We start from the raw sequence: 25,257 nt of genomic DNA, 5'->3' as shown, positions 1-25,257 counted from the left end.
TTCTCTAAAAATAACTGTGGAGGCTGGAGAGATGGCTCAGTAGTAAAGGCAATTGTTGCTCTTATAGACAACATGGGTTCAGTTGCCAGCACCCACACAGTGGCTCACAACCATCCATAATTCCAGTTCCAGGGGATTTAATACTCTTCTGTCCTCTTAAGTAACCAGGCATTCTCATGGTGCATAAGCATACATGCAGACAAAACATTCATACACATAAAATAAGTAAACAATCTAAAAATTCTTCAAAAGAGTTAAACATATTTTGAGTTAGGATTATAACTTTATACTGGAAGAGTCCTGAATCAGGCTGGTGAATAGTACTATTTAACAATGTTAGGGAAACAATTTAACTTTGTTATTCTAAGGGCAGGGTAAGATGGTTAGAATTATAAATTCCATTTCTATGACTATCACAAAAACCCTTCCAGATACCTCAAAGAAGGAAAAAGAAGCTGGCAGTGGTGACACCTGCCTTTAACCCCAGCACTCAGGAAGCAGAGGCAGGTGGATCTCTGTGAATTTGAGGCCAGCCTGGTCTACAAAGTGAGTTCCAGGACAGCCAGGGCTGTTACACAGAGAAATTCTGTCTCAAAATAATGGAGGGTGGGGGGTGGGGTGGGAGGGGACGATAACTATCAACTTCTCCCCTTAAGTTTTATTCTGAGAATAGGTTCTAAGGCAGAAAAAGATTTCTACTGGAAATTAAATACTGGCATATGGTCTGTGCTAGTTTTTAATTATTTAACCTTTGAAAAATGGGCGAGATAATGGAAAAGAATAATATCTGTTCTCAACCAATCTGGGAAAGGCAAATAAGCAAGGAAAATCAATCAAAAAATTTTTGTAATTACCTACTGGGGATTAAGTAGGAAGGAGACAGAGAAGGATCACACAGCGCTCTCCTTTTGGAAAACCAAACATACACCTCTCTAGGATTATTATTTTAAATAAGCAATAGTTTTAAAAAGTATTTTTAACAAATTATCACACTGGGGGCTAGAGAGATGGCTCAGAGGTTAAGAGCACTGACTGCTCTTCCAGAGGTTCTGAGTTCAATTCCCAGCAACCACATGGTGGCTCACAACCATCTGTAATGAGATCTGGTGCCCTCTTCTGGCCTGCAGTCATACATGCTGTATACATAATAAATAAATCTTAAAAAAAAAAAAAAAAAAAAAAAAAAAAACCACAACAAATTATCACACTGAAAATACTTAATAGTTATATGTGATCATTAGCTATTTTCTAACTCTGCTGCCTATAAAAAAAGGGAAGAAAATGTTCTTACTGTTGACGTAATTGCCGACAGCTCTCAATATGGGTGGAAGTATTTTGATGCTGAATCCAGTCCTATTGTAAAAAAAGAGAAGGCTGAAATTAAAACAATCCTCATGTTGACTAATGAATTAGGTTTTTTTTTTAAATGACAAAGGGGTATTTGAAAATTTAACAAATCTAACTATAATATTTAGATACAACATAATTTTCACAAATAAAAATTAAAGTCCTCCGAGCAAATGCATTTAACCCCACATCATGTTAATCCCATTGAAATGATATTGAAGTACAAAATTTTTTAATTATAGCCATGAACATTCATTTTGAAATGCATACATATATTTAGACTTGAAGAAAAGCATAAATTTGAAAATAACATCTCAAATATAAAAGCAACATTTCAAAGAACACCAAATATTCTATCAAGTAGTATCTCTGAGATGGTGCCATCAAAAGACAGCATCTTGATGACTTACTCCTCTGAAGGTCAAGCAAATGACAATGACCACCAAAACATATGACCTCAAAAGCTAGTGGCATTCCAAACAAGACACTCACTATATTGGGAAAAAGATTAGTAAAATAGTAAAAACTGTCACTGATCAAATCTAATTTATTTTCAAGATTTAAAGGAAAGCAACACAATTTCAAAGACATAGTATCCCTTACACATACAGCTTTACAATCAACAAAATGCTTTCCTATACACTTTGTTTACAAATGTCCTAAAATTACAATCTATAACAATAAATATACCTCCTAGAAGATATATTTGATTAGAAGAGGGGAAGGAAGAACAGATAATACAGTTTTAACATAATAGTCTTCAAGGCGAAACATGTCTATAACTCAGTGTTTTATTGCTCCTCTAGCAATTGGAGAGGAAAAAAGTAGAAAGGGAAAAAAAAAAAACCAACCTTACTAAATAGCTCTGTGTTTTAAAACTTCTGAGAAAAACTTTTGTTTCTACTTTTAAAACATTTTAATTTAAATCACCCCTAAAAACAAAGCTTCCACAATTAAACTACAGTTGACATTAATTCTGAATTCTACCTTGGCAAGACCTGAAGCCAAGCTACTTCCAATACTGTGCATGTAAGTTTTGACAGACTAAAGGTATTCATTAAACTGTAAAAACATAATGTCTGCATAGCCTTAGTACTACAAATAAAAAGCTAAAAGAAATCAGCAATCAAGAGTCTGTAGTAGTGCTCAACCCATGTCTTTGATATAAATTAGGTATTGTTTTTACCAAACAGACACACTGGCAGGCAGGAAATTAGGCATGATTTATTTGCACCATAAAATGTTTTATTTGAGTAAGTTGCCAACATTTATATTTATAAATCCAGATTGCACCCCCAAATCTGATTTTCAGCTTTTCTTGAAACACGTACAAAGAAATGATAGTAATGGATATGCTTCTTTGTAATACCTATATAAGCTGAAGGTGGTCAATGCCCTGCTTACTTAAGGCACTTTTTCTAATATAATTCACACATGCACACTGTCTTCCAATAGGCATTCTTCTTGATACACTAGCTCAGTAAATGTACCTATGCAACCCCAATTTCTAGACTTTATAGTACCTAGATAGCTGCTCAAAAGCAGCACTGCCTCTATAGGAAAAATAATTACCTAAGAAGCAAAGATGCTCCAAGAACTAGATCTGGGCTGGCTCTGAATCAAGCTATGAAACACCAACTCCTATCAAAGCTTGCTCTTTATTTTCTGACTGGCTTAAAAAAAAAAAAAATGTTTGTTGCCCAATGACCAGAGTTCAATCCATACCTGGACCCACATGATGGAAGGAAAAAGCCTGATTCTCACAATATTCTGACCTAGACAAACTCACTGTGGACACATGTGTACCCATACTCACAAACACACAAAATATATAAAGGAGTAGATAAGTTGGGGGATTTACTTGAATCAAGTTATTTCAATCAGAAGGACACAGAAAATTAAGTCAAATCTCTTTAAAATCTGAACCCCAATTTGTGAGGAAGCACACCTTACATTCATTACTGCATTCTCAAAGTACACCTCAGGCTATAGTTTTAAAGACTCAAATGTAGAAAGCAAAGATGTTGTAGGAGTTACTTAGTAGGAAAAAGCCTGAAATTAGAAATCACAAGTACTGGCTACATATTTCTAATATCACAAATATATACATCTACACAAGGCAATAAAATATATCACTGAAACAAGAGGCAATTTGTACATCTAAATCCACATTCACATGCCATCATTGTCCATCGAGCAGTGATGAATTCTTTAATTAGCTGAGCCCCAATCTGTTACCCTGACTGTTAAGACTGGAAGCAGGGAAATATATATAGATACATGTATGTATGTGTATATATATATATATATACACACATATATATACATGTATATATATATATATATATATTCGCAAAGCACGTGCATATATGCACATTAAATGTTAACTCAGTGGCCATAACAAACTTGTGGATGTTAAGAGGACAACCTTGGAGGTCAGTCATCACCTTCTATTTTGAGACAGGTTCTCTGTTATTTTCTCACTGTATATACAGGCTAGCTGGCCTGTAAGCTTCTAGAGATTTTCTGGTTTCTATCTACCCATCTCCCAATAGGACTGCTAGGATTGCTGCAGTTGCTCATGCCATTTGACCAGGCTTTGACAAGCTTTGATCCTGAGGATTTGAACTCTGGTCCTCACACTTATGTGGCAAGTGCTTTTATTTACTGGGCCATCTCCACAGTCCAAAAAAAGAGTGCTGTTTTGATGAATGACTAAATGATTTTTCTTTGCTCTCAAAATCTTATTTTACCTTAACCCAGGTTTCTCCACGTTACACTTGAATGACTATGGAAGCTTCCAGTTAAGTGACCTAACCAATCTCCCTTTCTCCTATTTATCTATGTTTAAATCTTCCTAAAACACTTTCAATGTGTCGCTTCACATACCAAAAAATTTAATTAGCTCCTCAATGTTTTCCACCTCAAATCTAAATTGAGAATAGCTTTTCAATGCCTTGCATATTTGTTTATTTCTAGTATGTTCTTCACTGCCTCCTACCATAAGGCTTCTCTAAGAACCTTTGCCTCTCTCCATGTTGCTGTTCCCATCTGGAATGCTAATTTTCTTCTTTAGAAAGGCATATTAAACCTTTCTCATCATTCAAAAATGTCTTCAAACTACTCCACAAAGACTTCTTTTCCAAAACACTCTTTCCCAAACAAACAGAGCATCTGATAACTGTCACTCCATCGGCCTTATGTAACTAGACTGTAAAAGTGTTCTCAAACCAACTGCTAGACAATCTACAGGCATTGTAATGCTGGCCTGACTACTACAAATCTGAAATCAACATAGAAATAATAAATATCTTTCCCCAATGTTATGAACAAATGGTTAAATATCATTTTGAGACAGAGTTTCTCAATATAGCCATAGCTATCCTGGAACTCACCCTGTAGACTAGGCTGGCCTCAAACTCAGAGATCCACCTACCTCTGCCTCCCTAGTGCTGAGTGTGTGCCACCACCATATGCTTGTTTCTAACTTTTAAAACATCCTCCTATAAAAAATGAGACTGTATAAGCTGCTTTACAAAACAAATTTTATATAGTTCTTTATTTCTGCCCCAGCATCTACTATAGAATCACATACAAAACTAAATCAGTAAATACATAATGGATAGATACCTTTTCTACAATACAAAATAAAAACATCATAAGTTAAGATATATTTTCTTCAACTCATTATGACTGATTAAAAGTTCAAAATAAGCTGGGTGGTGGTTGTGCACACCTTTAATCCCATCACTCGGGAGGCAGAGGCAGGCGGATCTCTGTGAGTTCCAGGACAGGCTCCAAAGCTACACAAAGAAACCCTGTCTCAAAAAACCAAAGAAAAAAGTTCAAAATAAATGGAAATGTTAGTATTATGCCCCGTTACAATAACAAAGAACACCCAACAGTCTAGGGCTATTTACAGATTACAAAGTGCTATGAATGAATTAACTCAGAGATTTTTCTGAGTGACAAACAACTCTATCCCCTTTAGTGGAATAAGGCAACTACTGCTGTATTAAAATCCAGCATATTTGTCTATGGATAGATTGCTGCTTTCTTATTGAAACCAGGGCCTGGTATGCGCTAAACATGTGCTTTACCACTGAATTACACTTTCTAGCCCAAAATGATGTTTTCTTTTGCTAGAATTAACTTGAAGACAAGAGCATTCAATTCAGGTTTTAGATTATTGACTGAACCCTGATAAATGAATACAGAAACAATAAAATGGCAATATTTGCAGGAGAAAAAAAATAGCAAGAGAATGAAAACCTACACATAAGTAAGCAAGCCTCTTCAAGCCCCCCAGCCAATTCAAGGCTAAAGCTTTAAATTAAAGCTTTTTAAAGTGCATTCCCTTCTCACTACCATCTATATGTATAAACTGCATTAGTAAACAGAAGAACCAGTGGTTCCTATACATGTATGTAAAAAAAAAGGGGGGAGTGATTCAGATTTGCCAGTGGTTACTATCAAACAGCATATACTACATAATACTATTCCTCAGGACCTATGCAAAATTTTCCTTCTGTCTATACTAACCACAAAGGTACCTTAAGCATATATTTTGGACTTTCTTCTCTGAATTTCCAGCTTTTTACTCTTATTTTCTGAGCTCATGGCTGGTTCCATAATCATCACTACATCCTGAATCATTCTGCTATGAAATAATTTGAAAGTGCCTTCTCAAGGAAAATTACTGGTCCATACAAAAATCAGAAACACTTAAAGCAACATTAAGATCTTTAGCTTAGAACAGATATACACAAGGCTAAAATATACTGTCCTTTGAAAGTGTATATTACAAATGAGTTTTATATTTTTATTCTAATAAATCTTAAACATACTTTTTCATGTAGCAATGTTATAAGTGTACAATTTATTATATAAATTTGATACCATGTAAGTCGGATAACTAAAAGTTCAAAATAATGGCACACTATATAGTATGTCAAGTAACACAAATGCAGAAAGCCATTCATTTCAGTACTTAGGTTACTTACGATTACAAGTAGGTGCCAAGGTTGCAATCAAAATTAATTGGTCACTGACTTAATGCTTTGTTAACAGCAGCATACATAACAGAATTTAGAGAAAACGTGGGCGCTGAGCATCATTGTACAGCAATCTTAAAAACACTCACCTTCAAATGACTACATTCTACGTTACACAGAGAACACAAATGTGGAAATATTCTTGGAGACGCTGCATAATAATCATTCATCATAGAAGGGGTAGGCAGTCTCTTCATTTTCTGGGTACCAGCTTGTGTAAACTTTGGTAGCCATGAAGCTTTCACAATCCCAAAGGGAGACCGAATAGGCAAGTCAGTTTCTGATTGGTAACTCTTTTTATTTCCTCTAGGTCCAACATGTGCATCAGCTGAACTGATCACAGGCTTATGTGGGATCCGCTCTTGCTGGCTTAAAGCTGAAATTAATTCAGATGAAAAGGATGGCTGGGTCACAGATGGAGGAATAAGAGACTGGCTCATTGTCTGGCTAACTGTTTGGCTAGTAGACTGACTGACAGATTTTACAGGTTCAAGGACTGACTGTCCTGAAATGTGTATGCCTGACAGCTTGGTTCCACTCTCAACTGGGAAAAAAGACTGACTGGAGGACTCACCAGGAAAGTCCATCTGACGAAACACATCTTCAACAGGAAACACAGAATTACACATCACATTTGAAGAGGGAACAGTTGCAGAAATGTTCTGCTGCGACCGAAATTCATTCTTGACCTCATCAGTTGGGATTTCAGGATCATAAATACGTACTTCAAGGGGATCTTCTGTATAGCCATATTTGCTTGCATGCCCATAATCAATCACATTACTTGAAACTGCTTCTTTACCAAGTGTTTCCTTATTTCTGCTGTGAGAAGGTAAATTAGGTAATCGGCGCCCCATTTTTCGCATTCTTATATCCCTCAATATCAATGGCATATTTTCAGGAGTTAGCTGTTCATCGGGATAGCGACTAAGTTCTTCTAGGTCTTCATTTGATAATCCAAAACTTGCTAAGATACTTGAGGCACTCTCCTTTGTATAACGGCTCTGTACTTTAGGACTCTGCTCTGTAACCTGGGTTACAGAACTCTGTTTCACTTCAACTGGTGGAGTTATATGAGGCTCATCATCCCACCGACTACCATGAGGTTTCCCCTTCTTTTGTTGTCCTTCAGGAAAATCCATTTTTTCTTTGGTTAATCTTGGATCAGTTCGATGTTGAGTTACCTGAACATTCATTCTCTGTGGTCCCACGTTCTGATAAGTTTCATGGCCAGGAAATCTGTGTGGAATTCCACGGGCTCTCCCTGCTGGGTAAAATCTTGGAAGACCCATAGATCCAGGCCTTATAAATGGTCCTGGAGGCCTCATCCCAGGAGGATTAGGTGCTCTCGGCCTTTGAAGTGGAAAGGTCCCTCGAGGATTAAACCTGGGTCTCGACATGGCTACTTTCAAGAATGCCTGATTTAATAAAGTGTAAGGTGGTGTTGAACCATGTGAGGCAACGGCATTCAGCTGCTGAAGCGCCAACTGAGTCTTAATCTGAGCAAAGTGCAAAGGAGATGGGCCCAACAGAAGTGGGTTTGCAATGCCCAGGCTCAAGGAATTCACAAGTGGTGCGAAATTTTCCAAGAATAACACAAAGCTGAAAGTTAAAACACAAATATTAGATCATTTTAACTCAAACTACTTCATGAAGTGGGTTCTACAGCCAGAGTAAAACATTTTGAAATAAAGTCATGATACCACTTTGCATTGCATATACTTTAAGAATAAGGGCTTACAAAGTTTAAAATGTCCCCTAAAACTTTCTCTTCTTTTCCGAATCCAGAACACAAACCCCAAACCTCAAGCCAGAGGTATATTGCTGTGCATGGTGGGCAGTACTGGGTGCTGTCCTAGGTGCTGAGATGCAACTCACAAGTCCTTTTACATAATCTTGAAAAAGACTGAGGATTTATTTTGTGGTTTTATACTGAAAAAAAAAGATGAAGGCATTAAAATTCTTAGAAATGCACACATACTCAATATGTGTGTGATTAGATATAAGAACAATGAAAGAACTGTTAACTTTAAAGTTTTATTTAGACCCATTTTTGTAAGACACATTCTTCCTTGGAATCAGCCTTCACATCTACTAAATTCCACATGGCAATTAAACCATACTTATATTCCTGTTATTAAACAGTTGTTTCTGGTAAAGTAAAATTGTGTCACCAAGAATCTAATTATAGTCTAACAAAGGAGGTGCAATGGCATGGAACTCTTTATAACATACAATATGTAACAAAACCAGTTGCTCTGATCTTTCCATTGTTGAGAATACAGAAAAATACATAGGTAACAATAATTAACTTTATAGACAATGTCCATGTGTTAGTTACTGTTCTAAGCACTTTACATGGATTTACTCATTTAGTTCTCACAACTCCCAGAGATATGCATAGTTTTACACTGAGAGATTAAGTAACACAGATTATATGATGCTGGATTTACATTCAAATCAAATTCAGATTTAATTTAGCCCCACAATCCATGCTCACAACTACTAAGAGATGTGAATAACACTATCCTGCAGGTCTCAGACATTAAATTTGCTAAAAGTGGTTACTGACTAAGTCCTCACATTGATTGCTACACTACCCAGTCTAACCAACTTCAGGGAGAAGCCCTACACTTTATTTAGCTATCACTCAGAACCACGGTCAGCAACCACAGTGGGTGACTTCTCTCCCCCATATAGTTATCCCATATAGTTAGATTTACTTTCATTTATTTTTAAATATATTCATGTGTTTAATTACATATATATAAGTATGAGTGCCTGATACTAGAGGCATCTGATCCCCCTGAACTAATTATAGGTGTTTGTGAGCTGTGTCACATGAGTGCTGGGAAAGCCTCAATCACCTCTCCAGGCCCGATAGTTTTATTAGGTTCTGGGAATTAAACAAGTCTTCATGCTTTATTTATGCTTGTTAGTAAGATGAAAATATATTTGGGTAAAACTCTTATTATTTATTTGGTTAACATTCTCTCTCTTCAAATCCAACCATTTTGCAAATTGTCAACATTTTTTTCCAGAGCTGAGACCTAATTAGCGCTCCACCACTGAGCTAAATCACCCTCACACTCCATTTCTTTAACTTTTGTAAAAGAACATTTTTACATTATTCCTGTTCAAACACCTAGAAGGATCCCATCCATTTTAATTTTTGTATGTATAATGTCCAACAATCTAGTCAATCTCTATCTTTATAATTTACCAGGCATTTATTCCTTTCTCTTCCCATTAAAGCAACCTACTCGTCCCAGATGGTGAACTTATTTGATTTTATACATATTCTGCATGATCAGCTTCCATCAAATTTTCCTTGACCACTAAGATCAAGTGAGTCTCAACATCCTTTCTTATTCCTTATTCTTGAACCACTTTTGGTATCTCTAGTTTGTGTTTTGTGCTAATAAAATGCATGCTCTTCCCAAAAATGCAGCATCAAGTGAAGCTCTGTGTTCACTGAAAGACTTTTCTCCCAAGTATATAAAACCCTATTCAGAAGAACCTCAAATGTTTGTTCAAGTATTTAAAAGATCACATTCAAAGTCATCATTAATGTAATTTAATTAATGTAATTTTAAAAATTAGTTTTTTTAAAGCTCTGTATGCACCAATCTATGCATGTGTTTGTGTGGATGTGTGTTGGGATGTGCCCGCCACATCACATATGTGGAAGTCAGAGGACAATCTTAGTTGTTGGTGCCTTCTATCTTGTTTGAGACAGGGTCTCTTGCTGTTAACTGTTGCATATGTCAGGCTGGCTGGCCCAAGACCTTCTGGGGATAACTCTGTCTCTCCTTCCCACCTCCCTATAAGAATTCTGAGATTACAGAAGCTGGATACCACACCCAGCTTTCCATGAGTTCTGGAGATCTGAACTGAGATCTTCATGCTTGTGTAGGAAGTGCTTTACCTATTGAGATTATCTCCCCAGCCCTCAGATTTCAAGTTAGAATGAAACACAAACATAAAAATTGCTGAGGCAATTCACCAACAGCAAATCTAAATTCACTATTTTTAAAATGCTATTTGTAACAAACTCCAGAAACCTCAAATCATTAAACTAGCTTACCTTTGTCATAGTAGACTCACTTCTAAGAACAACTTTGTTTGTGCTCCTTAAAAAATAAGCACCGCTCGGGTAAGCAGTTTTCAATTTTTTTGAGGGTGGCGTGTGTGTATGTTCATGTGTGTATGGAGGTTGTCCTCAATCATTCTCCATCTAACTCAATCTTCTTTGAGGCAGGGACTCACTGTGTAGCTCTGGCTGGCCTCAAACTTAAGAGACCCGTGTTCAGTCTCACGAGTGCTGGATGACAGACCCTGCAACCTTATTTTTCATGAAAGGTCTCTCACTGAACCTGGAACTCACCATTGTGGCTTTGCCAGTGAGCCACAGGAATCCTCCTGTTCTGCCTCCCCAGCTCTGGATTTTATTAATGTATACTGCTGTACCTGGGTGCTGTGGATTAAGCACAGGTCCTCATGCTTCCTCTACAAGCACTTTGCTGGCTGAGTCATCTCTCCAGCCTCTATTCTAACTCTTCCTACATCATTTTCTCCAGTTGATGAAGACTGCTCTTAGATGAGAAACACTAATTCTTTCAAATACTGTTTCTTCCCCCAAGTAAAACACAAATGGTACAGATTTATCAACCATCTAATTACTGTACGGAACTATGAACAATTTTAAGTTGAAGAGAACTACACTTGAGTTCTCTAAGAGGAAAACCCTATGTATTCTCTAAAGTACCTAGCACCCTGGCCTTAAGGTGATATGATACAGTTATAAAACACAGATACCAGCCGTTTTATAAACTGTATTTTTCAAGACCTCTCAAGAGCAACAAGTGCCCTTAACCACTAAGCCATCTCTCCAGCCAACAAAGTATAATTCTGAAGTTATTCTAGGGACAAACATCCAGAGTATCAAGCATGCTAGTTAAGAGCTGCCACAACCAGCTACTGAGTATTCTCAATCTATTTGATGCTTTCAATTGACATTTTAATCTCTATTTAATACTTTTCATAACAGAATATTACATGGCAAATCATTTGAATTGTTTTATTTTAATGAAAAGCAATCTTAAATTCTTTTCATTGTCCTTTAAAAACAGAAACATTTAAAAGTGAAACAAAACTTCAGTATAATCAATCATAAAACAAAATTCTTTTAGAAACTACTAACAATGTCAGTGAGAAAGCTCAGTGATTAAGGCACTTGCTGCCAAGCCTCACAACTTGTTTAATCCTTGGAACCTACAGGGTGGAAGGAGAGCGCAACTCTTGAATGTTATCCTCTGACCTCCACACAGACCTTGTGGAACACCCGCCCACAAACATATACACAAAAGAAGACAAAGAATAAAGGAAGAAGGAAGAAGAGGAGGAGGAGGAGGAAGGAAGGAGGAAGAAGAGGAGAGACAGGAGGAGGTGGAGAAGAAGAAACCAATAGCAGAAACTGGTTTCTTGGCACAAGTATGAATAGCTTGACAGATTAAAAAGATACTGTCATTAGATCCCATGAAGTATTTCCAAAATGTCCACTTCCATGGAAAATCAAGAACTGCCTATTATTTTAATGATATCTTTCAGAAAGAAGGGGACCTTATTTTCTTTTAAGTATCAATAAATCTAAAATTTCTTAGAAACTAGACCAATCACCAAAAGTTAGCCAGCCAGATCATGATGTCTCCACTGAATTGATTATGAAAGAATTTATATCAAACCCCAGTGAGATGGCTCAGTGGGTAAAGGTGTTTGTCACACAAACCTGGTTACCTGAGTTTGATCCTCAGAATCCACATAACAGTGGAAGTAGAGAAAACTAATTCTACAAAGCTGGCTTCTAGCCTCCACCTGTATGATGTGACACGTGTGTCCACATATATACATAGACATACATATTAATACATTAATTTTTTAAAACCTTACACTTGAGACTTTATAGAATATCATGTTCTACAATGTTGCTTAATACTCATCTTACCTGAGATAAACAAAAATCACTGAAAGCAAAGGACATCAGTTTACAGATTAAGCCTCAGAATACGGCTAGGAAGTAACCATATCAACAGAACCTACATTACCCCCGCTTCACTGTTTTTTTCATGCTGTATCTCAAATACATGAATTTATTTTATAGCTGTAGCATGAATCTTAAAAGGTCTTATTAATAAAAACAAACCCAGAGCTAGGTACTGGGATGAACACTAAATGATCAGAGAAACAGAACAAGCCACAGCCACGTCACCTTGCCAATTCCTCAGCTGGTCTCGTTTCCTCAAACTGGAAGTCTGTGTCCTCATCTGAATGGATCTCAACTGAACTGCTGCTCAAAGCCTAAAAGCTTAACCTGCCTAGTTCCTGGTCCTCACACCTTATGTAACTTTCTGCTTCCTGCCATCACTTCCTGGATTAAAGGCGTGTGCCACCATGCCTGGCTGTTTCCAGTGTTGCTTTGAACTCACAGAGATCCAGACCGATCTCTGCCTCTGGAATGCTAGAATTAAAGGCGTGTGCTACCACTACCTAACCGCTATGTTTAATATAGTGGCTGTTCTGGTCTCTGATCCCTAGATAAGTTTATTGGGGTGCACAATATATCAACCACATATAGCTTTTTTCTAATTATTAAAAAAAATGTTCTTTATCTTTCACTAAAAGCAAGAAAAAAGAAAAAAATACCCTAAACAACACCCAAAGAAAAGTTTGCTATGAACTCACCACAAAAGGAAAATACTATTTTAACATTCTTTTTCTAGGTCTATTCCCCCATCTTACTTTATGCTGTTCTGTTAGAACACAATTACAAAATAAATTGATTCACTTTGGCACCTGGGAACACAGCTATGACAATAGTCAGTTAAAACAACAGTCCAATTGTTTAATCACAAAAATAACATGCATTCTGTGCTTTCTTCAGCCTGTTGATCTCTTCTACCATCCAGACAGATCCAGTGAGCCAACTCATTACTGTCATTAGTTCTGTTCTGTTGTGTCTCACAAAAGAGGCACAGTCACAATTTAAGTGTCACAAGTAGGTAAATATCATGTTAGATGCCAAACTGCCAAAATGTGTCACTTTTAAGGAAATGGTCAAGCAAACACAATCAGAAGCACTACTTGACATCATTAAAAGTAGCATTGACTTTCCTGCTACTTGAAAAGACAGATGGATATCATGGCTTCAGATAAAAACAAAATGCATGCTGGAAGAGATGGCTCAGCCGTTAAGAGCACTTGCTGCTCTTCTTAAGGACCCAGGTTTGGGTCCCAGCACCCATGTGAGGCAGCTCACAAACAACTATAACTCCACCTTCAGAGGATCTGATTGCCTTTTCTGTGTGCGTGTGTGCACATATGCACACACACACACACACACAAACACACCGATCCTTAAAAAATTTTAAACCAAAGGTCAATTGCTATCATGGAATGTAGGGACAAATCACTGTACAATCACATATTTAAAACCCCAAATAGCAGTAATCTAATAGTTTATTCCCAGGAAAATAGTTTTTTGAAAAAAATAAGTAAAATAATCAGATAACTTTATTTTCAGGAATATGTATTATAAATAAATGCATCTCCACAGCAAAGCACTGATGTGACTATAAAAGATACTCTCCTGAACACAGGCAGATAGTCTCATCTACCTTGCCATCTTTAATAAACATAGTATATTAGGACTGAGAAGATGATGGATCAGTAAGTACAAGGACCTGGACTTGGTTCTCAAAACTAGGTGTAGTCATGCACTGGGGAGACAAACAAGCAAATCTTTGGGGACTCATTGGCCAATCAGTAAGACAAGGTCTCCAAAAAATAAAAATACTGGGCTGGGGAGATGACTCAACCATGTTAAGAGGGATTATTACACTGAACAAACACCTGAGTTCAAATCCCCCACACTTACACAAAAGTGGGGCATCTCAGTACTGCAAGGGGATAGAGACAAGAGCATCAATGGAATTCTAGGTTCAGCAAGACCCACTTTACAGGAATAAAGTGATAAAACAGGATACACAAAGGCAGCAACTGAAGAACATCCAAGGCTGTTCTCTGATCTACACACACACACACACACACACACACACACACACACACACACACACACGAGTGGATTAGCTCAAAAAAACTACCTGATCTGATCCAAGCTGGAATAAAGAAATCATCTTTGGGATTACTTGGTCATAATTACAAAAGAAAAAAGAGGTGAATGTTTATAAAACTCAAATGCTGATGAGAACTGTATTTATCACCTGAGAAAGCACAAGCACTAAAATACAAAGCCTCCACAATACAGGGAAGTAGTAGCAAAGGGTAAACAACACTTAAGGTTTAGATGCCCAGCTCCAGTTGCTTCTGAGATGCAACTAAACCCTTGTCCAACCTTGTGGTTATATGCTTCTCTCATGTAGGATATGGGCCAAAATTGTTTCCATCTCCCTAAAGTAGATTACAATATGTTAAAGCAAGAATATGTAACTAATGCTTTTAGGATCCCAAAGGGAGACCTTACCCCATCTGAATGGAGAGGAAGGAGGAATGGACTGGGGGAGGCGGGTATAAGAGGTGGTGGGAGGGAATGGGAGGAGTAGAGGGAGGAGGAAACTCTGGTTTGTGTCTTCACTATGTTTAATCAAGAACACCAGACCAACCCAAAATGAGAAATGGTCTATGAAAACATTCCAGATTAAGCAAGTGTAAAGGAGACATGACAATTACACACAGTATCTAGTCCTAGACCAATTGTATCTTTAGGGAGGAAAAAAATCTGCAAAGAATACTAATGGGTGAAGCAACAAAACATATTACAGACTAAAGAATGTTATCAGTTAAATTTACGGACATTGGAACTGTACTATAAAACATCTTATCCCTATGATACACAGCTAAGTATTTAGAGATAAAGGAGCACAATGTACAAAATTGTCAAATAGTGAGAGAGAGAAGCAATTCATTTTCATGTCACTCAGAGCTTAAATTCACTCAAAATTAATGATCCAACATCTTACGTCCACCATTGAACTATATAACTTCTTAATTGTATCCTAGGTGAAAAAGATTACAAACAAAATAAGAGGCAGGAAAATATAATAAAGAGTATTAGCTACAAATTTTTATTTGGCCCTTCTTTTTCTACATCATGTACTCTCCCTAACTGCTGACTGTTAGCCAATTACAAAATCCATAATAATCTAATCTTTGGGGAAATGTCCACTGATTGAAACATACCCACCCAGGCTAGGAGGAATGCCAATGACTGATTTCATACAAAACTGGTTCACTCCCATAAGTAAAACTTAATACTATCAACTAACTTTAGAGAGGCAGCTCAGAAAAAATGTCTAAAAACTTAGACTCTATCAAAACAAACAAAAGAACTTTGACCATAAATTCAGTGTTTTCATTCTGATTCTGCTGTTACTAACAACATGACACTAAGAAAGCAGAGTATAATTTGAAATGTAAATTAAAAAAAAAAAAGGATGGCTCAGCAAGTAGGAGCCCTTGCTGTTCTTGTAGAAGACCCAGGTGTGGTTCCCAGCACCTACATGGTGGCTCACAACTGTCAGTACCTCCAATTCCAGGGGATCCAATGCTTTCTTCTGGGCCCTATAAACTCAGGGACTGCAAACACATGGTGCACAAACATACATTCAGGCAAAACATTCATATACAGAAATAAAATTTAAAAACCCTCAAGAATATGATGTGAAGATCAATTACTACTGTAACTCCTGGCATGCAACAGGTACTCAGCACTAGGTTAGTAAACAACATGCTTTTAATCAGACAGGTGTTCTTTTATTAAGTTTTACTAAGATACAGGCAACTCCTGAAAACACTGTATTACAAACACTAGTTGTACACTTCTATCTTTCTCTCAATAATTCCTAAATTAAGATCTAGCAGTTCCTGAGTAATTTTAAAACACATTTTATTCATTTGGAGATGTGCGTATGTGGGTGTCATGCTGAGTGGAGATCTGAGGACAACTTGGAGAAGTGAGTTATCTCTAACATGTGAGTTCTGGGGGCCAAATAGGTTGCCAGGCTTGGCAGCAAACAATTTACCCACTAAGTATGTATTTGAAGTTACATCAAAATGCATAGATTCAAATGCTGATGAGGCAAGGTATTACTTATCTATTATTTAATGGATAAGAAACAGTGTTCCTAGTGGGGCGGTGGTGGCACACAGCTTTAATCCCAGTACTCGGGAGACAGAGCCAGGCAGATCTGAGTTCGAGGCCAGCCTGGTCTACAGAGCGAGATCCAGGACAGGCACCAAAACTACACAGAAAAACCCTGTCTGGGGGAGTGGAGGAGGGGGAGGGACAGTAACAGTATTCCTTAGATAAATAAAAAGTAGCTGAGGAACTTATAAATAGACTTAAGAGACATATCAAAAGCCAGACGGTGGTGTCGCACGCCTTTAATCCCAGCACTCAAGAGGCAGAGGCAGGAGGATCTCTGTGAGTTCCAGGCCAGCCTAGTCTACAAAGTGAGTTCCAGGAAAGGCGCAAAACTACACTGAGAAACCCTGTCTCGAAAAACCAAAAAAAAAAAAAAAAAAAAAAGAGAGAGAGAGAGAGAGAGAGAGAGAGAGAGAGAGAGAGAGAGACTTATCAAGCAATTACAAACTGCTCCAGTTACAAATCTTATTTGGATCTTGACTTCAAACAACTGATTAGCTACATATGTGGTAGAGGGAAAATTCCAATACTGTCTGAATGGCTATTAAGAAATTATTATTAACAAGCAAACATTTATTAGGAATAGTTACTAACAATTTTATATAAGCAATTTTCCACCTAAATATTTTAGAAAAAAATTTGAAGTGAGTTGCTAGAACTGATATTAGACTTACTTGACCCAGATGTGGTTGCTCACGCCTTTAATCCCAGCATAGGGAGGCAGAGGCAAGTGGACCTCTGTGAGTTCAAGGCCAGCTTAGTCTATAGAGTTACAGGCCAGCCAGGGTTATAAAGAGAGACTGTCTCAAAAAACAAAAGAACAGAGCACTTGCCTAGCAATTGCAAGGCCCTGGGTTGGGTCCTCAGCTGGGGGGGGGGGGGGGCAGGATACGGATGGGACAAAATAAACAAAAAAAAGCTGGGCTGTGATGGCCCACGCCTTTAATCACAGCATTTGGGAGGCAGAGGCAGGAAGATCTCTGTGAGTTCAAGGCCAGCCTGGTCTGCAGAGAGAGATCCAGGACAGGTTCCAAACTACACAAAGAAACCTTGTCTCAAAAAACCAAAAACAAACAAAGGAACAAATAAGACTTGCTTAAAATAGGGTAGAGAGTAGAAATTTGACAAGACTGACCATTTGCTAACAATTACTGAAGCTGGATGATAGTTACATGAATAAGTCATAAAATTCCTTTTACTTGTGATGCTTAATTTTTATGTAATTAAACCAATTAATCTGGTGGCAGGCATTTGTAAACAAACATTTGAGAGGCTGAAGCAGGAGGACCTAGAATTTGAAGCCAGTCTGAGCTACACAGCAGGATCCCGTTTTAAAATACAAAAGTAAAATTCAAACAAACAAACAAAAAAAAAGGGCAATTTTCATTAAGCAGAGACAATTTAAAAGTTTAGTAAAAGGAAAACTGTAAAAATTTAAATATAAAGAATTAATGCTGGACTGAAACAAGAAGCAGAGTTTGGTTTCTAAGGTGTGAAAAATAATCAAAATATATATGTCCCAGGATAATCACTAAGATCACATATGTACCTTGGAGCTATCCTATGCTCCTCATACTTGTCAATCCCAACTTATTCTTGATTCTCATGGAACCCATATAACTATGGTTTTAATTCTACACCTCACCTTCTCTCATTATTCTTTCCACAATTCTCTTCTGATTTTTCTATATATTTTCCTTCCATTTTCACTTTCAACTACAAATTTCAAATGGAAGAAAGTTAGAACAATAAAAACAATTTTAAAAAGTTGAATATAAATGAGGGCTTATTAACTTTAGTCACAGCAACTTTTTTTCTTTTGCTGATCTCTAAACTATCACATTTCAATATTCATTAGCTCCTGTTTCCTTGAAAAACAACCAAAACTGTGTTACTGGGTACCTATATATTAGAAGTACTGTATCTTATATATATAGCTTTCAATAAGAAACTGGACAGACTTAGTCAAACTTTAATCAATGGGAAGGCACAGTGAATTAGGCATGAGAGCCCACCCAGGCTCTGACACCCATAAGCTGAGTTCATGTATTCAATACTGGCGTATCCAAAACATACCCGCTACTTAGACACAAAGAGTAACACAATTGTTTAATTATTACAAAGCAGGCTCATGCCAGTAATCCCAGCACTTGGAGTTATCATCTTGACTCTGCCTCCAAGTCCAAGGCCACCCTGATCTGATCTACATAGTGAGTTCTAGGCTAGTCTGCGCTACCTCACAAACTATTACAGTAGGTTCTGGTAAGTGAAATAAAAGGAATGTATAAACTTTATAGATTCAAAACATTTTCAAGTTTGATAATTTTCAATTCTATTAATTTAATCTAAATTCCTAGTATCTACTATCAGAAGCTGTTCGTCATGCTAAATTTTAAAGTACAAGTGAAATTCATTAAGAAACATCTATGGATAGGAGAATTCCATACAACATCTCAGTGATCATACATATAAAAAGAAATCCCAAGCAGCAAGTAGTGTTACTTTACAAATAAGAGAGCAAAAGTTCAGAAAGACTAAAACAACTAAAGTCTCACACATAATAGTAAGAGAAAAATGGATTCGAATTCATAACTTCTGATTCCAAAACCTACTGTCCACTAAACTCGTCATTTTTGTCTATTACATAAAAATTAAATTTCGAAGAGATCCTTAAAAAACAACTCTTAAGACATCCAGAAAGTGGTGACCCTGGAGAACCTTTTTTAGAACTAGAATGTATAGTATAAGCACACTCCATAACAAATGCAAAAACTAAAATATAATTAATATACAATGTAATACATGTGTGTCAAATGAATACATTTTAAAGACCAGTTAATCAAAATAAATGAAAGAGTTTTTTTGTGATTTCTTTCAACTGTTTTATCTTTACTCATCGGTTTCAACACAAATGACAAGGTGGGGAATGGCGTAGTATATTTTAGTGTATTACATTTTGGATTCCACATATCTGAAAGTACACATTACAGAATATGGAAATATAAAAGTTAAATTTTATAAAGCAGAATGCAATATAAGCCCATTAAATCTGAAGTGTATAATCATTAACAACATTTTGAAGAAACATAATAAACAAGTTTATTTCTCTGTATTAATGTCCTTAATTTTTCTTTAAATTATTTTCCAGTTTGTCATTTTAAACTTCTAAACTGAAGTAGTAAACACCACTTCCTTGAAAAACGAGTTAACCCTTCATACAAAATGACGAGGTGATGGAGATTTTTTGTGTGCCTGCACAATTTCAAACCTGATTAGAAAAGATGAATCCGCGTGGTCGGGTGGGTTCTGGTGACAAGCTTTTTTATTCACAACTTTTCACACTGAGTATTCCTTCCAAAATCCCCAAACCGCCAAAGGGTAATTTTAATACTAAATAGCTCGAGGCTACAATCATTGTCTAGCTCCAAGATTTTGTAACACTGAGACTCCCTCATAGGCAATTACTTCCAACAACAAAGGACGTCTGAAACATCCTCGGGGATGAGGCAGTGGCATAGACATCTTCTCTGGAACAAAACAGGCCCAAGCTAGGAACCACACCAACACAGGCAGCTATCCCTGACGTGCGGGGTTCACGACTCCTCTAAGGATGTGCAATTGTCACCGCCATTTACGACATCCCAGGGCCGACATTCTCGGCTTCGGTGCTCACTGGGGCGCTTGGCCCGCAACAGCCCGCACGCCCCCACCCCAGCTCCCTGCAAGACGCTCTTCCAGCGGGGCAAAGGGCGCACGCGGCCCACGGGGGGATCCGAAAGGCGCTCTGGCGCGCGGCGGCCTCCCCAGCCCGGCTCGCTGTCAGGCCTGAGGAGCGGCAGAACCGCGGCGCAGAGAGAAGGGGCGGCCAGACCTCCCCGAGGGCGCCGCCCGCTCCTCCGCAGGGCGGCGGCGTCAGGCGGCTGCGCCCAGCGGCACTGCGGCGCGACGGCGCGGTCGGCGAGGGGCGAGGGGAACAGGCCACGGCCCAGGCCCACCCGAGGGTCCCTCAGCTCCTCCCGCCCCCGCCGCCGCCATTTTGTGCGCAGCCGCTGCGACACATACAATAGTCGACAGGGACCGCACAGGAATGGCTCGGGCCTGCGCGCAGGGCCTCTGCCTTCCAGCCCACGGCTCCCCGCAAGGCAGAGGTCCTACCTATGCCTACCGACTAACAGCTGGATCCCATCCGTTCCCCACAGTTTAGCACTCGGCCTCCAGTCACGACGACGAAGCAGCTACCGCCTCCATAGGGCTCCACGCATGCGCACCTTCGCCTAGCGCCCTTGTCCACTCACCGCGCCTGCGTGCCACGGGCTCCGCGTTCGTCGGAGACGCTGTCAGCGGCAGGGCCGCCCTCTGCCACAAGGGGGCGATCGCCTGCCCTGCAGCTATAGCGGTCTGGGTACTATCACTCAGGTCTTAGCCCTGGCAAACCACGTTGGTCTCTATCCCAGGAAGTCTTCCCTGACCACCATTCCCTCAGTATCACAAAGTAACATTGACGTCGCACTTATTAGCATAATGATTGAAATATGGTAAGCATTCCCAGCCTTTATCTCTTACCATTTTTTGAGATTTAGGTCTCACTTTGCAACCCTAGCTGGTCTCGAACTCCCTATATAGACTAGAATGGTTTCAAACTCAACATAGATTTCACTGGGATTGTGTTGGGATTAAAGGAATGAGCCCCAACACCCGAACTTATCTCCCATTTTTTAAAATGGAAAATTAGAATGGAATGAAAGCTTACTAAACTAAAAGCCTAACACTGGAAATCCTTTTATGACATTTCACAATTCAAACAAAAACAACAACAACAAAACTACCTGGGTGGTAAATATCTATAATCTTGATTTTGCCCATGAAAAATATTGGGTAAAGAAAAATTTCTTAATCTGTTTCTTCAATGCCCGGTCTTCTCAAGTTGACTCAATAATGCCATGGCAAACAGTCAGTCATTGCAAGAAAAAAAAAAAAAAAGGTAAAATTCAACCCTTGCCAACTAGGCAATACACAGTGATACTACCTACTTTGAGGCTCTCATATCTGTTTTACAGACCACAAATTCATACTAAAACAAGCATAGGAATCGGGCATGATGGTGAACACCTTTAATTCCAGATCAGAGGCCAGAAGAGGGTCAGATCCACTGAAACTGTAGTTACAGATGGTTGTAACCCACCATGTGGATGCTGGCAACCTAATCAGGGTCCACTACAAGAGCAGCCAGGGCTCTTAACAGCCCCCTATCATTATTTTTTTTTTAATTTCTTATTTATAGATCTTTCTCCAGTAGAATGCAAGCCCCATGAAGTCTGGGGTATTTGTGCTTTTCCTCACTTTATTCCAAGACAATAGAAAAATCAGTAAATGTATGTGGAAAGAACAAAAGACTGAGAGGTAAAAATATATATGTGATGCACAAGTGTGTACGTGTCTGTGTGTAATTATAGAGCATCATTTCGTATCTACTAGTCATGGTCATTTCCTCATTTAAAAACTTCTATTTTCAGCCAGGTGTGGTGGTACACACCAGAACTCCAACTCAGAAGGAGGCTGAGGTAGTAGGATCTAGAGTCAAAGGCCAGTCTGGGGTACACAATGAGTTTGTGGCCAGTCTGAGTGATAGGGTAAATAAGACACTGCCTCAAACAAATAAACAATTAAGAACTTCTTAAATACCCTTTTCTCATATCTAGTGACTTAACTGTCTCTTAGCAGAAGATAATTCTTTTTAAAAAAGAAAACTGACGGGCGGTGGTGGCGCACGCCTTTAATCCCAGTACTCAGGAGGCAGAGCCAGGTGGATCTCTGTAAATTCAAGGCCAGCCTGGTCTACAGAGTGAGATCCAGGAAAGGTGCACAGCTACACAGAGAAACCCTGTCTCAAAAAGAACAAAAAAAAGAAAGAAAGGAAGAAAGAAGAAAGAAGAAGGAAGAAAGAAGAAGAAGAAAGAAAGAAAGAAAGAAAGAAAGAAAGAAAGAAAGAAAGAAAGAAAGAAAGAAAGAAAGAAAGAAAGAAAACTTAATTTTTGTTAGGCATGGTGCTGCACACCTTTAATCCCAGAACTCAGGAGGCAGAAGAAGGCGTACTCTGTGAGTTCCAGGCTAGCCTGGTCTACAAAGAGAGTTCCAGGACAGTCAGAGCTGTTACATAGAGAAATCCTGTCTTGAAAAAAAAAATAATTTTTATTATTAATTTTGTATGTGTGTGTGGATCTGGGGTGGGAGGTATTGTACACATGCGTGCAGATGCCTGAGGAGGCTAGAGGCATCAAATCTTTCAGGAGCTCTCATTATAGGTAGTTGTTAGACATCTGATATGGGCACTGGGAACTGAACTTGAGTCTTCTGGAAGAGCAGCAGAATACACTCTTAACCACTGAGCTGTCTTTCTAGGCCAGAAAGTAATATATACAAAGAATATTTACCTTCCAAGGTGTGTTGAAGGTATAGAGGTATGTATAGCTACTTTCCAAAGAATATTTGTCTTTTGTTAAATGTTGCATTTAGTTTAGCTTCTTTAATGTTCTCTCTCTCTGCCATTATAAACTTTAAATTTTCATGCCATCAAATCTCTCATTTTTCCTTCATGACTTCTGAGTTTTCTTTGTAGTCTAAGAAGCCTCACTCTATTCTTTATGTGGTGGTTTGAATAAGAATAGCTCCAAAGGCTCATATATTTAAATGCTTAGTCATCAGGGAGTGGCACTATTTGAGAAGGATTAAGAGGTGTGAAGCCCACACCACAGGAGCATGTCTTGCTCTCCCTCTCTCTGCCTATGGATCAGGATGTGTCTCTCTGCTACTGTTCCAGTCACTGCCTGTATGCCTCCATGCTCCCTTCCATGATATAATGGACTAAACCTCTGAAACTGTAAGCAAGTCCCCCAGTTAAATGCCTTGCATGGTGTCTTTTCACAGCAATAGCACAGTGATTAAAACTGAAGTTGGTACTAGGGACTGGAGGATTGCTTAGACAAGTTTGACCATGCTTTTTGTTGGGTGAATATGGAAGAGTTTGGGATTTTGAAGAAGAAAAGTGGTTAGACACTTTAAGCAGAGCTTAATGGGCTATACTAGTAGCATCATGGGAAACAGTGCAGAGGGCAATTTGAACTGTGTGAGACCAGCTCAAGAAGTTTCAGAGGGGAAGAATATTAGTAAGTGGCCTAGAGACAATTCTTGTAATATTTTGCTAAATAATGTGGCTTTTCACCAGTGTCCTAAAAATCTGCCTGAGGCTAAACTGAAGAGTTTTGAATTAATGATATTGGCAGGGGAAATCTCAAAACAGCCTAGTCTTGACTGTGTCATGTGGTTATTAGGAATCATTCTTATTCAGATCCATAATGAAAAGAAGCAAGCATGACAAAGAGAAATACAAATGTACAATTTGAGGTAAAAAGAAGTACCAGGAAGTATAACGGAGCTAAGTCCAGTGCTCAAGGAGATAAAAAGTTTAAAGAAAAGCCTAATGCTAAATGGAATAAAGGGAGTGGTAACCTCAGGACAAGACCCTGCTCAGCTAAACTTCCAGCTTGTGAAAAGGAATTAAAAGAAATCTTAAGCTGGTAAGGAAACCATCAACAACAGAAAACTGAGGCAAATGTAATTGAAAGAGGGAGCCAAGTTCTAGCCCCAGTATAGCAGCAGAACATGGCAGTATCAGCCACAACCACATGGTTCTGGTTTTAGATCCAAGGATACAAGAAAGGGGTTATGCCCAGAAAGACAGTCATGGTATGTACTCACTCATAAGTGGATTCTAGATATAAAATAAAGAACAATCAGACCACAACCCATAGACCCATAGAGGCTATATATATAGCATGGAGGTCCCTAGGACGACTGTGACTTATAATAAATTTCAGTTTTACTCAATTATTGAAAAAAATAGCCAAATGAATGGAAACACATGAACTATGAACCAAAGGCTGAGGGGCCCCCAGCTGGATCAGGCCCTCTGAATAGGTGAGACAGTTGATTGGCTTGATCAGTTTGGGAGGCAACTAGGCAGTGGGACCAAGTTCTGTGCTCATTGCATGAGTTGGCTGTTTGAAATCTGGAGCTTATGCAGGGACACTTGGCTCCTTGGCTCAGTCTGGGAGGAAGGGACTGGACCTGCCTGGACTGAGTCTACCAGGTTGATTGCAGTCCTCGGGGGAGGACTTGTCCTGGAGGAGGTGGGAATGGGGGGTAGGCTGGGGGTAAGGGAAGGGTGTGGGAGGGGGGAGAATAGGGGAACCCGTAGCTGATATGTAGAACTGAATGGTATTGTAAAATAATATATGTGTGTGTATATATATATATATATACACACACAAAAGAAAAAAAGATAGATAAAGAAAAACAGGTTAATTTAAGTTAAAAGAACTAGCCAGAAACATGCCTGAGCTAGGCTGAGCATTCAAAACTACTAATAAGTCTCTGTGTCATGATTTGGGAACTGGTTGGTGTCCCAAAAGAAAAAGCTTGGTACAAAGTGTCTTTATTATAATTGATGTAGGAGGAAGGGCCGTGCCCACTATGGACAGTATCATCCCTGGGCAGGTGGTCCTGGACAATAAAAGAAAGCTAACTAAGCCATGAGCAAGCTAGAGAGCAAGCCAGCAAGCACTGTTATTCCATGGTTCC

General features: G+C 38.6%; 1 protein-coding gene across 1 annotated transcript in view; it reads right to left on the bottom strand.

Annotated features, from left to right (window-relative positions):
• Znf638 (zinc finger protein 638) overlaps positions 1-25,257 on the bottom strand; it is a 116,757-nt gene that overhangs the window by 61,808 nt on the left and 29,692 nt on the right. The window contains exons 2-3 of the mRNA XM_028860329.2: positions 6,491-8,003; positions 1,292-1,353 (exon numbers count right to left, since the gene is read on the bottom strand). Coding sequence (XP_028716162.1) covers positions 1,292-1,353; positions 6,491-8,003 — 1,575 coding nt within the window. The remainder of the gene's footprint in view (positions 1-1,291; positions 1,354-6,490; positions 8,004-25,257) is intronic.

The sequence above is a fragment of the Peromyscus leucopus genome, chromosome 3 (assembly GCF_004664715.2).
Source record: "Peromyscus leucopus breed LL Stock chromosome 3, UCI_PerLeu_2.1, whole genome shotgun sequence".
Classification (NCBI taxonomy): Eukaryota; Metazoa; Chordata; class Mammalia; order Rodentia; family Cricetidae; genus Peromyscus; species Peromyscus leucopus.
This window is presented reverse-complemented; position numbering and strand designations above follow the sequence as displayed.